The sequence below is a fragment of the Natator depressus genome, chromosome 7 (genome assembly GCF_965152275.1).
Source record: "Natator depressus isolate rNatDep1 chromosome 7, rNatDep2.hap1, whole genome shotgun sequence".
Taxonomy (NCBI): Eukaryota; Metazoa; Chordata; order Testudines; family Cheloniidae; genus Natator; species Natator depressus.
In genome coordinates, this window is record NC_134240.1 from 40,543,755 (window position 1) to 40,559,403 (window position 15,649).

The window sequence follows — 15,649 nt, forward strand, 5'->3', positions numbered from 1 at the left end:
TAATCTCACTTTTAACAGCAGTAGCTTCTTCTGACAACGTAGAAAGAATATTTTCTTCCTTTGGACTAATTCATTCCAAATTGAGAAATCATTTGGGACCTGAAAAAGCAGAAAAGCTGGGGGTTTTTTTCCAGATGATGAACAAACAGGAAAATGAAGGTGAAAATGACTGAGTTAGCTGCAGAAGCCAATATTTTAAGTTTCTCATTTTGGCCTGGCTGACATAGTCGATTTGATTTTTGTTTTTTTTAAATTTCATTTAACTGTTTTAGTTAAAACCAATTTTAACAAACCTGATTTTAAAAAACTTGAATGTTTAACTACATTCAAAAATTCATATGCTTGTTTGCTGTTGAAGAAAAAAATCCAGAATACATAACTTTGTTGTTGTTTTAGTTAAATAAAACAATTTAAATGTCTGTCTGGTGATGTTCTCCTCCTAATACACCATAGCAAGAAAATCCTCCAAATATTAACGATTAACCTGTTGAATTGGAGATATTTCTGAAGTCATTGGGAGGTGAACTATCTGCTTCAATTACCTTTGGTAAATGAAATGACCAAACAATCATTCATTTTCTGATATAGCTGTAAAACTAATCTGAAAAGTTTTCAAAATAAATCACTTTAAAAATGTGTACCCTCTAAAAATGAAACCTACATCTATCTGTTGAGTTGTGAAGAATATGTACTAAGGTTATAACAACCAACAAGAATGCAAGTTTATGCAGAAATCCATGATTAAATAAAGTCTTTCTGACTAGTGATTTAAATCAAATAGATTTAAATCAAATCCACCCTGCTTAATATTTTTTAATTTAATTTAAATTAGATTAGAGTAAATTTAGGCCTTAACATAGGTGGTTATCATTTCAAACAGGTTTATTTTTTAAAGTAAAACTGTATTTAATTTAAATAAAAAATTAAATCAAAGTACCTGTTTTAAATAAAAACTTGTCAAGTTTTTTTGTTTTGTTTTTTTAAATATCAATTTTTATTCACCTTTGCTTGATCTGTGAGGGAATTCAGAACTGCCCACTTTCAGGGAGAAGGATGAAGAATAGTTAAGTAACTTAACAGAAAAATCCAGATAACATGCCTTCAGTAAAGCAGCTCAGCCTCAGCTAAATTATCCTATATTGCTCAAAACAAACCTACTACGAAACTGAAGAAAAAAACCCAACAATTCGAGAATTTATTCCTCTACTTAAAAGCACATCCCAACTATGGTTTTTGCTTCTGCTGGCACTGAAATGAAGTTTGTAAGTGACTGAAATCTGTTATTACTTCCTTCCAACCGAGTGTCTGCCTCCCAGTATTGCTTGTAACTTACTATCATCAGTAGGAAAGCAAATACAGACTGCAATAGTAGCATTTCTGTCTTGTGTAAGGCACCCCTCTAATATTGGTTTGGCTTAACGTCCAGCACTGTAAAGTTTGCTACATCAGAAAAATAAGATTGCATTAGTTATAGTATAAATTCTCTCAGACACAGTGATTTGCCAACTCATCATGGAAACAATACATGAAGGGCATTTTCCCCCTCTCCCAGGGTAATCTCAACCTAGATAAGATAATGATATTGTTCAAGGAGAATTAAAGGTGATCCTTGATACAGAGCAAAAGAAATGCTCATTGCCTAAGGATTCTATCTAGTGGCATTAAAAGAAGTCTGTACTTTTCTATGTATCTAGATTTATCTAGGTCCTTATATCAATGCTGCTGCCAAAATGTTTTGAGTAGGATTAGTACAATTTTAAATAGGGTGACCAGATGTCCCAATTTTATAGGGACAGTCCAGATTTTTGGGTCTTTTTCTTATATAGGCTCCTATTACCTCTTACCCCCGTCCCGATTTTTCACACTTGCTGTTTGGTCACTCTAATTTCAAAGCTTTTTTAGAAGTGAAACAGTATTAAAAATGTGTTTCTTCTTAAAGAGAGACTTGGATTAAAAACAGTTTGAAACCAAATATTCTTACCAGATTACTGAACTACATTGTTAAAAATCTAACTTTGTTCTTTATTGTTTAAAGTCTTTATTTACTTTATGCATTTCTCAGATAAACAATGAAAATGATGAGTCATTTTCATGTACTGGTTTTCATGCACTTGGCTGCATTTTTGGGCTGCCAACATTTCACATAACTGATACATTTCAGCTGGTCTAGGGCAGTGGCTCTCAATGGGGGGTCCAAGAGCCTCTGGGGACACAAGCAGGTTTCAGGTTTCATTAGACTTGCTGGGCCCCAGGGCAGAAAGCCAAAGCCCCACCTCATGGGACTGAAGCCCAGGATCCTGAGGCCTGCCACCTGGGGCTGAAACCAAAGCCTGAGCAATTTAGCTTCATGGACCCCCTGGGGAATAATCCTGCTAGCTACCCCCTAATGCCAGCCCTGGCTTTTATAAGCAGAAAAAACAGTTGTGGCACAGTTGGGCCACAGAGTTTTTAATAGCATGTTCAGGGTGGGGCTCAGAAAGAAAAAGGTTGAAAACCCCCAATCTAGAGTTTTCTCGATATTATAAGAGCAGATCAAATCTAACTCAACAGTGAGTTAGATGTCTGACTCTCTCAAGAGGTTGAATACAAACAATCCTGAGTGTAAACTTCATATAACGCAATTTTCCCCATATATTTTATTTCTCACTCCCACACATTCAAATATGTAGTCTTTGGAAAGAAAACAGAAGGCCATAGTTGTCAACAGATTTTGGATGCATTAAAACTTGCTTAATATTAGGCTGAGCTGGGCAAAGAACTAACCGTCAGCACCTCTTAAAGGTCTGCATGGTGGATTACAATAGAGCAGTGGTTCTCAGGTTTCTCTCTCTCTCTCTCTCTCTTTTTTTTTTTTTTTTTTACAGTCACAAAGAATTGAGAGATTCAGGTCATGAGAAGATCTGAATGGGAGGCTGTCTGAGTCACCACAGAGTGAGCTAATGAGATGTGGGAGCTGGGCCTGCTGGTGGAAGTGCTTCTCCCTCCCATTTTAGGAGCCCAGTGAAGCAGTATCTCCCCAACCCTGAAGCTGATCATTGTTTTGACTGGGTCAGGAGCTTTTCTGGCATTGGGTGGGAGGAAGCAGACAAAGCTGGGGTGGAAGAAGCCATGTGATGGGATGAGCCCCTTGCCTAGACTTCTATTCTGCCCTTATGATCCACGCAGTTTGCTTATTGCCAGCTAGAGGCTTGCAACTAACTTGCTTTCACTAGCTGATTAGCGCTATAATTGGTAGCTCAAGATTCATACTCTTCTGGACAATTTACAACTCAGTGGCAAACCACAAAGATGTCCCTTTAGCTCAGTGGTTCTCAACCTGCAGCCCAGTCAGGACAGAGCTGCAGCCCATGTGACATCCTCAGGGCCATGCAGGTAGTATTGGATGTGGCCCACAATGGTAAATAGGTTGAGCACCGCTACTTTAGCTATACAAAGTTGGAAGGCTTAACAGTAAGCAGCAATTATTGCCTAACGTAACAAATCTTAAAAAAAAAAAAAAAAAACACGCAGATTTCAGACACCTTTAAAAGAAAGCCTTCACTCAGTGATCACACCACCAACATTCTCAAGACTTCCCAAGTGTGGCCTGCAATTGTCTAATTGCACCCCTCCCATCCGTGATGGCCGTCTACTATCTTCCCATTCACAACTGCATAATTTCCCTGTAGCAGTTACAAGAATTTATTACATGGAAAAATATTTTTAGCTACTTCTAATGTGATTTAACAACTTGAAATTAGGAAGACAGCCAGCACTATTGACCACCAAGATGCCCACAGGTCATCAGATGAAAGCCACTGTGGTAGAAAAATTCTTTAACTCAAAACTGACTATGATTAATCTACAAAAAACAATTCTAGAGGTTGAAGAATCACAGCCACTGACATTAATAAATTAATCATCACAGTGAATAAAACCGACGACATTGCCTATCTTTATTGTCTCCATGTGAGGAGACAGAAGAAAAAACAAAACTGAAACAGACTTACCAAACTGAAAAAAGCATTCATTGGATCTCAAGACAGCCTCTGAAGGCATCATTTAACACCAATTACTGTAATTTATTCTCCTTCAGTTTATTTCTCTTCCATACCAAATATTTAATTAAGTGCTTAAAAATGCAGAGGAAACCCAATACAGTAACTCCTCGCTTAATGCTGCAGTTATGTTCCTGAAAAATGCTACTTTAAACGAAATGATGTGAAGCGAATTCAATTTCCCCATGAATGTAAATGGGGGGGGGGAGACGACTTTTTTGCCAGACAAAAAACTATATATACACACATACATACACAGTATAAATTTTAAACAAACAATTTAATACTGTACACAGCAATGATGATTATGAAGCTTGGTTGAGGTGGTGGAGTCAGAGGGTGGGATATTTAGCAGGGAATGCCTTACTGCTAAATGATAAACTAGCACTTGGCTGAGCCCTCAAGGGTTAACACATTGTTGTTAATGTAGCTTCAACTCTGCAAGGCAGCACGAATGTAGGGAGGGGAGACAGCATAGCAGAGAGAGACACAGCCACACACCGTGTGTGTGAGAGAGACATGCATTGCCCCTTTAAGTACTCTGACCTCATTCTAAGTACACTGCCTTTTTAAGTAGATCATAGAATCATAGAATCATAGAATATCAGGGTTGGAAGGGACCCCAGAAGGTCATCTAGTCCAACCCCCTGCTCGAAGCAGGACCAATTCCCAGTTAAATCATCCCAGCCAGGGCTTTGTCAAGCCTGACCTTAAAAACCTCTAAGGAAGGAGATTCTACCACCTCCCTAGGTAACGCATTCCAGTGTTTCACCACCCTCTTAGTGAAAAAGTTTTTCCTAATATCCAATCTAAACCTCCCCCATTGCAACTTGAGACCATTACTCCTCGTTCTGTCATCTGCTACCATTGAGAACAGTCTAGAGCCATCCTCTTTGGAACCCCCTTTCAGGTAGTTGAAAGCAGCTATCAAATCCCCCCTCATTCTTCTCTTCCGCAGACTAAACAATCCCAGCTCCCTCAGCCTCTCCTCATAAGTCATGTGCTCTAGACCCCTAATCATTTTTGTTGCCCTTCGCTGGACTCTCTCCAATTTATCCACATCCTTCTTGTAGTGTGGGGCCCAAAACTGGACACAGTACTCCAGATGAGGCCTCACCAGTGTCGAATAGAGGGGAACGATCACGTCCCTCGATCTGCTCGCTATGCCCCTACTTATACATCCCAAAATGCCATTGGCCTTCTTGGCAACAAGGGCACACTGTTGACTCATATCCAGCTTCTCGTCCACTGTCACCCCTAGGTCCTTTTCCGCAGAACTGCTGCCTAGCCATTCGGTCCCTAGTCTGTAGCGGTGCATTGGATTCTTCCATCCTAAGTGCAGGACCCTGCACTTATCCTTATTGAACCTCATCAGATTTCTTTTGGCCCAATCCTCCAATTTGTCTAGGTCCTTCTGTATCCTATCCCTCCCCTCCAGCGTATCTACCACTCCTCCCAGTTTAGTATCATCCGCAAATTTGCTGAGAGTGCAATCCACACCATCCTCCAGATCATTTATGAAGATATTGAACAAAACCGGCCCCAGGACCGACCCCTGGGGCACTCCACTTGACAGCGGCTGCCAACTAGACATGGAGCCATTTATCACTACCCGTTGAGCCCGACAATCTAGCCAGCTTTCTACCCACCTTATAGTGCATTCATCTAGCCCATACTTCCTTAACTTGCTGACAAGAATACTGTGGGAGACAGTGTCAAAAGCTTTGCTAAAGTCAAGAAACAATACATCCACTGCTTTCCCTTCATCCACAGAACCAGTAATCTCATCATAAAAGGCGATTAGATTAGTCAGGCATGACCTTCCCTTGGTGAATCCATGCTGACTGTTCCTGATCACTTTCCTCTCATGTAAGTGCTTCAGGATTGATTCTTTGAGGACCTGCTCCATGATTTTTCCAGGGACTGAGGTGAGGCTGACTGGCCTGTAGTTCCCAGGATCCTCCTTCTTCCCTTTTTTAAAGATTGGCACTACATTAGCCTCTTTCCAGTCATCCGGGACTTCCCCCGTTCGCCACGAGTTTTCAAAGTAATGGCCAAGGGCTCTGCAATCACAGCCGCCAATTCCTTCAGCACTCTCGGATGTAACTTGTCCGGCCCCATGGACTTGTGCACGTCCAGCTTTTCTAAATAGTCCCTAACCACCTCTATCTCCACAGAGGGCTGGCCATCTCTTCCCCATTCTGTGATGCCCAGCGCAGCAGTCTGGGAGCTAGTTGGGAGATCAGCAAGTTGAGACAACAGCTGCTGCCAGCAAGGTCCCTCTGTCCTGGTGTCCCTCTCCTGCTCTGTGGAGATGGAATAAAGGAGCTGGGGGGGGGCAGGAGCAGGGCGAGGGGGACACCCTGACATTAGCACCACTCTTCCCTCCACACCCTGCACAGCAAGCAGGAGGCTCTTGCGAGCAGCTCCAAGGCAGAAGGCAGGAGCAGCACATGACAGTGGGGGGAAGGACAGCTGAACTGCCCGGCAATTGATAGCCTGCTGGGTGGCTGCTGTACACAGAACTTAGGGGAGATCATAGCGGGGCTGCTGGTCCACCCTGGTTCCAAGCCCCCACCAGCTAGCTCCAATGGGCTGATCTTTCTCCAAGAAGTGGACAAAGCAGGCGGCTGCCAAACAACATTATAAGGGAGCACTGCGCAACTTTAAACAAGCATGTTCTTTAATAGATCAGCAACGAAACGATGTTAAGTGAGGAGTTACTGTATATGCTACCGCCTTCAAAAATAAGAGGAGCATGACGACTCCTAGTCATCATTAGGACTCCCAAAAACTAACTTTTTAAAAGAAAAGGAGTACCTGTGGCACCTTAGAGACTAGTCTCCTTTTCTTTTTGCGAATACAGACTAACACGGCTGCTACTCTGAAACCTAACTTTTTAAAGATATGATTAGAAATACAGTAAGTATTTCTCATTTCATAAAATGTAAAAAGATGTTTACCTATGGCAGTGCACCCATTTCCACACTAAGCAAGTCAAAGATAACTATGTGAATATGAAAACTTGTCCACAGTTCACCTTTGCATGATTACCAGTATACAGCCTCATCGTAAAAGGAAAACATAACTGGTCTCACATATTTAATTCTACATGTGAAAAAGTTAATTTTCAAGTGGATTTATCTTTATTTGTTGCTTTTACTCACTCCAAATTTAGCACAAACCTAAACAGTGATATCAAAGTCTTAATTTTAGCAGCCTCCAAAGCTTCTAACTCACGCTTCCTTCCACGACATCCCTCCACCAACACCTCTTTTTAAAATATGAATAAACTGGAATAAAGGATGTAAACTATGTGTTGCATTGTGCAATATATATTATATACAAACACACAAATGCAACTCAGTTAGAATTGCAGATGGCTCTGCAGTTCAATATATTAGATTAACGATGCTTATCTAAAGGTCCTTAACTGTACAGAAAAGTCTGGTTATCACATCCACACTTTCAAAAGGTGAGTAAAACTTACAGGCAACTTGAGCTTCAATTGGTTTGAACAACTGCCGAGTATCTCAGCTTTTAAGTGACAAATTTATGCCGTACTCTACTGTTAACATTGATCAAAATGTGCATTTTGGGGGGCCAATGTAAATCTTAAAATCACATTATCTGCAGTTTTTGGTAAATGATGTAACCACCAATACCTTTAAACCAGCTGAATTCCGGCAAGAGGTGACAGAGTACAGTAGATGCTTGTCTGTAGCAACACCTTGTAAGAGCAATCGCCACTTATGAGCAACATTTCCCCTGGGAACATTTTCCCTACTGAGAATTGTCCACTCAGTAACAACAACATAGCAGCCACATACAACCAACATTTGTGACATCACACCAGGGGCAGAGTTTGGGGGAGCGTGGGGCATATAGGGGTATGGCGTCCCCAAACTGCATCTTCCCACCCCTCTCCCAACCCTGGCCCTGAGTGCAGCTCCAAGGCACACAGCGCAGTCCACTTGCCCTGCCTGACAGAGCCTGTGGGGAGGGCATGTGAAGGGGGGAGTTTGGGGAGAGGGTCTGGAAGAGTGATTTTTCGGGGGAGGGGAGAGATGGGGTTGAGGCGCAGCTGGAAAGTTTCTTCCTCCCTTCCTCAGCATCTGGCTTGCAAGTGGCCGGGGGAGACTCTGGGGGAGTTGCTATTTTAGAGTGGGGAGTATCTCGGCTGCTGGCAGCAGGGTGCGGGTGTGCTGTTTTGCAGCAGGAGGTCGGACGACCCCCTTCCCCAGGCCACTGACCTGTCCCCTTCTCCCCTCTGTCTCCGCTGTCCATACTAGGAGCCATCACGCCCCTCCACTGCAGGATGTGCACAGTGCCCTCCCCAGCCAGCCAGCCCGCCGTCACCAGGGTGGAGCACGAAGCTGCCAGTGGGAGCATCCTCAGCCTGTACTCTGCAGCCAGGCTCACTCAGTCATTTTGCTGACTGGGGAATCCCCTGACCCATTCACTCCAACTATCCCATCCCTTCCAAAACACCCTTAACACTTCATATACCACAGCCCACCCCATGCCTTCCACCACCTCATGAGCCATCATTAGCAGGAGCCATCTTGGACCAAACTGGTCTCAGTGTCGCCCCACTCACCCCCCTGTCCCAGGAGCAGGGCTTGGATTCTCTGGGACTGAACCCCTGCTCTGACTGGGGTAACAGTTCTGTCTCCTTTCTCTGCCCCCCCCCCATCTCTCCCCAGCTGGAGGGGGCACTCTCCCACCTGCTGCAGGAGAACCAGGCCCTGCGGGCTGAGCTCACGCTGTGGCAGTCCCAGGGCTGAGTGGAATGTGACATGCCTGCCATCAAGGGACCGCAGCCACACCCCCAACCAGAGCACCTGGGGGTCAGGGGGACCTTTCTTATGGTGAGGAAGGGACTTGAAGCTTTGGCTCGATTTGAGGGGTGCGGTGAAGGCTTTTGCAGCCGGCTCTATAAGGGAAGGGGTGCTGAGCATCAATGGGGTGTGCTGCCTTTGGTGTACTGTACTGTTTTACGTATCAGAAAAAGCAGGCTGGTCAGACAACACTTCCCATAACAGGAACAGCCACTTAGGAGCAACATAGCAAAAGGACTCCGATACGTCACTACTAATGAGCATCTACTGCAATAAAATCAATTCATACAATATGCGAACATTTATGTGGATTGACTGATCAGCTTTATTTATTTTTTACTAACAGTATCTAGTAGGAATACAATGGCTCAGTTTGAAGATACTAAGTAACAAGAGTCTCATGGGATTCTAAAAACCTGAGGAAATCGGTGTAATTTAAATGAGATAAAGATAGCAATTATAGTAGAGATGGAAAAAACTGTTTAATCCAACACACTGAAAGGTTAAACATAAAAACAGAGTTTAAGCCACTTTGAAAATATACCTGTCAAGAAAACGTTCAAAGAGCCTCCACTAAGAATGTCATCCAGTCAACATTTATATTTCCAAGGCAGAAATCCCTTTGATTTGTTAGATTTTTTTTTTTTGTTTATTTAACAAACAGTGAAGCCCTTTAAAGTGAGAAACCAGCAGATTAGTCTAATACAAGACATACTGCAAGCTCACATTGAGCAAGTTTTCCAGCATAATTTTGCCAAAAGTACCATTTCTGACTGGTAGCATTTTCAGACAGAAGTTGGGCAGAAGTTTTGCAGATTCAGTAAAGCTATGAACGAACACATTTCACGTATGTGCCCACCCAAATTTGGAGCCGAGAACTGGACACTTAGTTCCCTTCCAAGGTTTGCTGTCATTTGGAAGGAGATCAGGTATCTACTCTCAATTTTGGAATTAATGACCGCGTGTTTTAAATGCAAAAAAATAAAAAAATTAAAAAATTACTTCTAGAACTAAATTACATTTTCAAATTTAATTCAGTGCCACAAGTTAATTGCAATTCAGCTGTACTTTATTTCTTGTACTTTCACTATCCTTGCCAAAAACAAACAAACAAACAAAAAAACCACCAAGAAAAACAACCACACTTAAGAAATTACTAGTTATAACCCTCGCATTTCTCTATTAATCTGAAAGTCGAATGTATTTCTCTACTTACCTCCAGCAGAAAGGATAATTGTGCTTGAAAGTACTGGTGTGAACCAATCTACCTTGTTCTTTCAGAGCCTTGATGATGTTCTTATCTGCATCCTAAAAAGAAAAAAAAAAAAGTTTTCTGAGCAGAACATTGAAAATTCCCTATAATAGTTAATTCATGGTTGGGTCCTCAATTAAAAAAAAAAAAAAAAAAAAAAAAAGAAAGAAAAATCAATATTTACATGCTATGATGTGAAACAACAATGTTATGGCTGCAGAATTTGTAAATTCTTAATTATGTGCATCTACTGTGGAGGTAACATAACAACTACTCTAATATTCTTGAAAGAGAACATGCTCCTCAAACTGGGATGTATACCTGCAATTCTAACTTCACCTTATTTTTGTGTGTGTACATTATAACTTTCTTTACAAATCAGAAATATTTAAGCATACCCAACACCAGCCAGACGCACAAATTCAGTTATGTTTTCAGCCATGCTGTTTTGATACCATAACATTAAGTCTTTTGATATGTATCGATGCAATTGCTTCAAACCTGATCTTTGAACCTCTTCATGAAATTTGTACTACTTTATAGTGTGAAACTGATGTGGAATGATTCTAAATTTAGATGTGAAGGCCTAGAAACCAATATAAGACATTTTATCTTTTATAACACCTCACCAACTGAACCTTTATTATTAGATTGAACAGTCGTATTTAATTCAGGCCCAAAATCGGAGAAGCAACTGATATTCAAAGAAAGCCTGCTGGATTAGTTAATTGCTACAAAATACTCCTTTGATTAAAAAAAAAATGTGCTAGGAAGTTTGATAGAACAGTGCTCCCACAGTGAAAAGACAATTCAATATCATGAAAACATTTTTAAAAGCATTGAACTCTGGCTTACAGTAAAAGTATCCTAAACATGAGAAGCTCCATATTTCCTATTTATCTTACTGCCTTATACATATTAGATGGCAACTGGAAAATATTTCAATTTGTTTGCACCATCCTGTATGTGCATCATGGGTTTAAGCTTTACAGTTTTCATACCATTTTCCCTTTTTTTTTTTTTAATGTGTTTAGCTATCAATATTATGAGTGGGAGATCCTTATTTAAAAAACAAAACCAAACTTGCTTCTTCCCATGACAGGCATATTGAGCAGGCACTAGAGTACACTCTCCTTTCCTTTTCTAAGACTTACATCATTGTTAACATATCAAGTTACTTATTTGCCTAACATCGTAATGAACATTTTGTGTACTGACAGCACACAAGAAATCCATATTTCTCTGTTTCAGAGGAGCAGCCGTGTTAGTCTGTATTCGCAAAAAGAAAAGGAGTACTTGTGGCACCTTAGAGACTAACAAATTTATTTATCTGTTGTAGTCCCAACTGGAGAAGGATAATCTTTTTTTATACAAGTCTTTGTAACATGGCCGTCAAAAACATACTGAAGACAAAACCACCAGGGAGAGAAAAATGAGTTTCTACCACATGTAAATGCTAGATCAAACTAAAAAAAAACAAAACAAAAAAAAACACTTTACTATTCCCCCAAGTCCACCAACCTTCACATATTGTCCAGCAAAATCTATCACTTCTGCTGTGAAGCAGCCTGAAGCATCAACAGGACAAACTGGAACAGAATCTTTCTGAATAATATTAAAATCCATGCAGACTCTGTAGTCATCCTAAAAGAGAAGTACAAAATATGTTATTCCTAAATGTAGCTTTCAAAAGTCAAGAACTAGGAAAAGGGACTAAAAATTGAATATAAAGCTACTTCATAATTAGACGAAAAACAAACTAACAGTCAAATAATCCCCAAAAAACACTTTTGAAAGCATTTTTAAGCAATATACTTCATCCATCAAGATGAAAAGAATGATGTAGGGCACACTTGTTCCCTACGACTTAGGGTTGTGCCAGTTTCCTAGTGAAGGGAACAAGTTTGTTCTATTTTACAGCCTCTGCCCATCATTTGAAAGTAAAGGGCTGGGGGAATACACTTCATGCTATTGTATGAATTAAAAGGGTACACTGAAGTTGTGGTATCTCCTTAAAGCACATGCCTGTAATTCTGTTTCTCAGAAGGCACGTAGTTTTAAGAGATGTCCACTCCTAGGTCCATGCTCTCCACATTTAACTGATATGATTTCCCCCAAGGCTTCAGTTCTCAAGCCTTTTAATAAATAAAACTAAGCAACAAACACATCAAATACTCTCATGCTTTAAGTGTGGGCGGGAGGGGAGGTGGACAGGACAGTTAGAGTACTCATCCCAAACAGCAGCCAAACCTGAAACTGTCACCAAATTAAAACATAAGTGTTGCTTTCCTAATGGAGTTGGAAAGTACATTTTTCACACAAAAGGCACAGCTGCACAGAAAAAAAAGTTAGCAATTAAAACTCTGACATCACCTTCAGGAGGAAACAGGAAGAAACCATAGCATCATTTTATTTTCTTGAAAAGCAAGGCTTTGTACATGCAAAGGTCAGAACCGTGCTATAGGTGAGGTCCCCTTTTGACACTTGAAGGCTATTGCATTTTCTCTGACCAAAGTAAGCATGGACTTTGGGTTTGAGAAACCACTATTGACAAAGTTCATTAGATATGGTTGCAGCTGAACTGGTGCTGAACATGGTCAGCCCTTCTTTACACTTGCTGCTAAGACCTTCTTTACACTTGCTGCTAAGAATCTTTGTCAGCAGCAATTCTGTTTTGTAGCACAGACAAAGCCCTTATTATCAAATCATGCTACAGAACAGCTTCTATTTGTTTGGCTAGCACAGCTATTATATCCTTGTCCATATTGGTCAGGGAAGTCATGCTACAATCAAGTGTTAAGGTACAGGATGAAATGGTGAAGCTCACTCACAATGAGCACGAAATCAACTGTTACAAGGACTAAAGCTTTACATGTACAAAAACACCCTCAGGTTGCAGCAATCAATTGGCTCTGAAGACACGACTGACTTTCTCCTCCTCAGCCTACTACGTGTACAGTATCTATCTGGCCTCATCTGTGTTATTTAGCTCATTTGGTTATTCGACCAATTCCTTGGTTAGTCTTCCATTATCATTACATGTAGCAGGCAGATTGTGGTGTTAGTGTAACCCAGATGAAAAAACAAAGCAAGAACTGGAGTTACCACAATAGGGCTAATATCATGAGCTGTAAAAGGCTTTGGGGAAAGAGCCAATGCAGAGCACATCAAAGCCTAGCATACTGACATCTGTCCTATATATGACTATGACCCCTGAGCATTATAGGATCTAGGCCAAGAGGTGACACTATGGTATTTGCATCATCAGTGCAGCCCACAAATTATATAACAACCTAATTACTCCAGTTTTCAACTGCTGGGTGCCTTGACTCTGAACAACTCAGACTTGAAGCTTTCCAGACTGATCTACCATTTGATTAGTGAAAACTTACTTGGGTGAGTGTGCCTGAATTCAGGCACAGATATCAGAGTTGCAATGACAGCAAGCGCCATAAGAAAACAAGTAAGGCAGTGATCATGTATGTCCATGACGGATATCTTTATGTCCACACTGGGGACACAGACATACAGAAAGATTAAAAAAGCAAAATGAAGCAGAAGTTAGAAAAGAAATCTATATTGAAAAAGTTTAGTTTCCTTCTTTGAAAAAAATTACAAAGAAAATTACTGAAAAAAGTTATGGAAAACTTAGGACTAAAAGCTAAAATTCAACCAAAATAAAGCTTGTGATGCAACAACCATGATTCTATATCATCTCAATAACAAGCCCATATCATTCAGTGGCAAGGCATTTAGCAGCATTGTAGCATCTGCCATTCAAAGCATGGAACCAGGTATGGGGCTGGTATTAACACCTACGTAATAAACAGCTGGATGGGGGCAAACCCTGGTTATATAATGCAGAAGATCTGCTATATAGCTAGCAAAAAAATAAAAACTCAAAACCATGTATGTGACTGTAGATGAAGAACTGTCTCGGCTGCTAAATTTTAGTAGCATGTACTTTCAGATAAACAAAGATCAGAAACTTAATGCAAGATTTATGCAGGCTGGTCTTGTTTTCTGATCTATGTTCTTTTTGAATTGTGTGATATTTAGTTTCATGAGCTGGATAATTGTGAGCTAGTTGGTGACATATTAGCTCAAGTTGGGGGGAAGACAGTACGCAAACTGGTCTTGGACTAAGAAGTATTCTAAAACTAACTGCATCTTCTTTTACCCTTTAAATTTTGGTTAAGAATCCTGTGACGTTATTGACATGAACTGTAACTGTATAGATCATTGTTGCAAACAAGGTCCTATAGTTGCACCTAATCTGTACAAAGGAGGTCAAGTAAGGTGTCTATGAAAAGGTTGTAATTTGCTAGTTATGATTATGCTGTCTATGTGTGTATCATTTTTGTATTTGAAGTTATGAATATTGGCTATGTACTTGTATCTCAATGTGTTTAATTATATCTAAGTAGCATCAGTGAAGCATTTGGTCAGCTTCTTGAGAAAGGACTATTCTGAGTAAGTTCCCAATCAAGAAACACTTAACTGACAATGGATTTTGGTAGATGCCAATCCACATTTGAGCTTTCCTGGGAACGTTCAAACTAACATGTAAACAATAGTGGCGGCCTGCAAAAAGCTGAATCATTCATGGACATGTGACTTGCCCAGGTGGTTACAATCTCCATCTTGTTGCTGTGATTTTGCACAGGAGAACAAAGGGGTTTCCACACATAAGAAAGAGAATATAAAAGGCCCAGGAAGCCTCTCCATTTTGCCTTCAGCTGGCTCAAGAGATGGCCTCTCCACCCCCAAGAGATGCCTGGAAGAATCTGGAACAAAGGACAGTAACTACCGAGGTGTGAGTGATTGCTGGACCCAGACTAGGAAGGAGTCCAGTCTGTGAAAGAAGCTCATTGGAATATCTCTGGGGGTGAGATTTCATCTGCAATCAGTTCTTAATGTATTAAGCTTAGACTTGCGTGTTTTGTTTTATTTTGCTTGGTAACTTACTTTGTTCTGTCTATTACTTGGAACCACTTAAATCCTACTTTTTATATTTAATAAATTCACTTTTGCTTATTAATTAACCCAGAGTAAGTAAGTAATACCTGGGGGAGCAAACAGCTGTCCATATCTCTCTATCAGTGTTATAAAGGGTGGACAATTTATCAGTTTACCCCGTATAAGCTTTATACAGAGTAAAACGGATTCATTTGGGGTTTGGATCCCATTGGGAGCTGGGTGTCTGGGTGCTAGAGACAGGAGCACTTGTTAAGCCGTTTTCAGTTAAGTCTGCAGCTTTGGGGGCGTGGGTCGGACCCTGGGACTGTGTTGCAGCAGATTAGCGTATCTGGCTCAACAAGACAGGGTTCTGGAGGCCCAAACGGGCAGAGAAAACGGGCTCGGAGGTAGTCTCGGCACATCAGGTGACAGTCCCAAAGGGGTTTCTGGGACCGAACCCATTACAGTGGCATAGTCGGCAGTATCCGAATCTGTGCAGGGAACCCCAATGGATTACTGTGACCACTGTAATCATACTGAAGCCACATTTTACTTCATTA

General features: G+C 40.9%; 1 protein-coding gene across 3 annotated transcripts in view; it reads right to left on the minus strand.

Moving 5' to 3' along the window:
- Positions 1 to 15,649, minus strand: part of IARS1 (isoleucyl-tRNA synthetase 1) — a 225,591-nt gene that overhangs the window by 129,637 nt on the left and 80,305 nt on the right. For all 3 annotated transcript variants that reach the window (XM_074958200.1, XM_074958198.1, XM_074958201.1), the window contains exons 13-14: positions 11,652 to 11,774; positions 10,095 to 10,186 (exon numbers count right to left, since the gene is read on the minus strand). In XM_074958200.1, the coding sequence (XP_074814301.1) occupies positions 10,095 to 10,186; positions 11,652 to 11,774 (215 nt within the window). The remainder of the gene's footprint in view (positions 1 to 10,094; positions 10,187 to 11,651; positions 11,775 to 15,649) is intronic.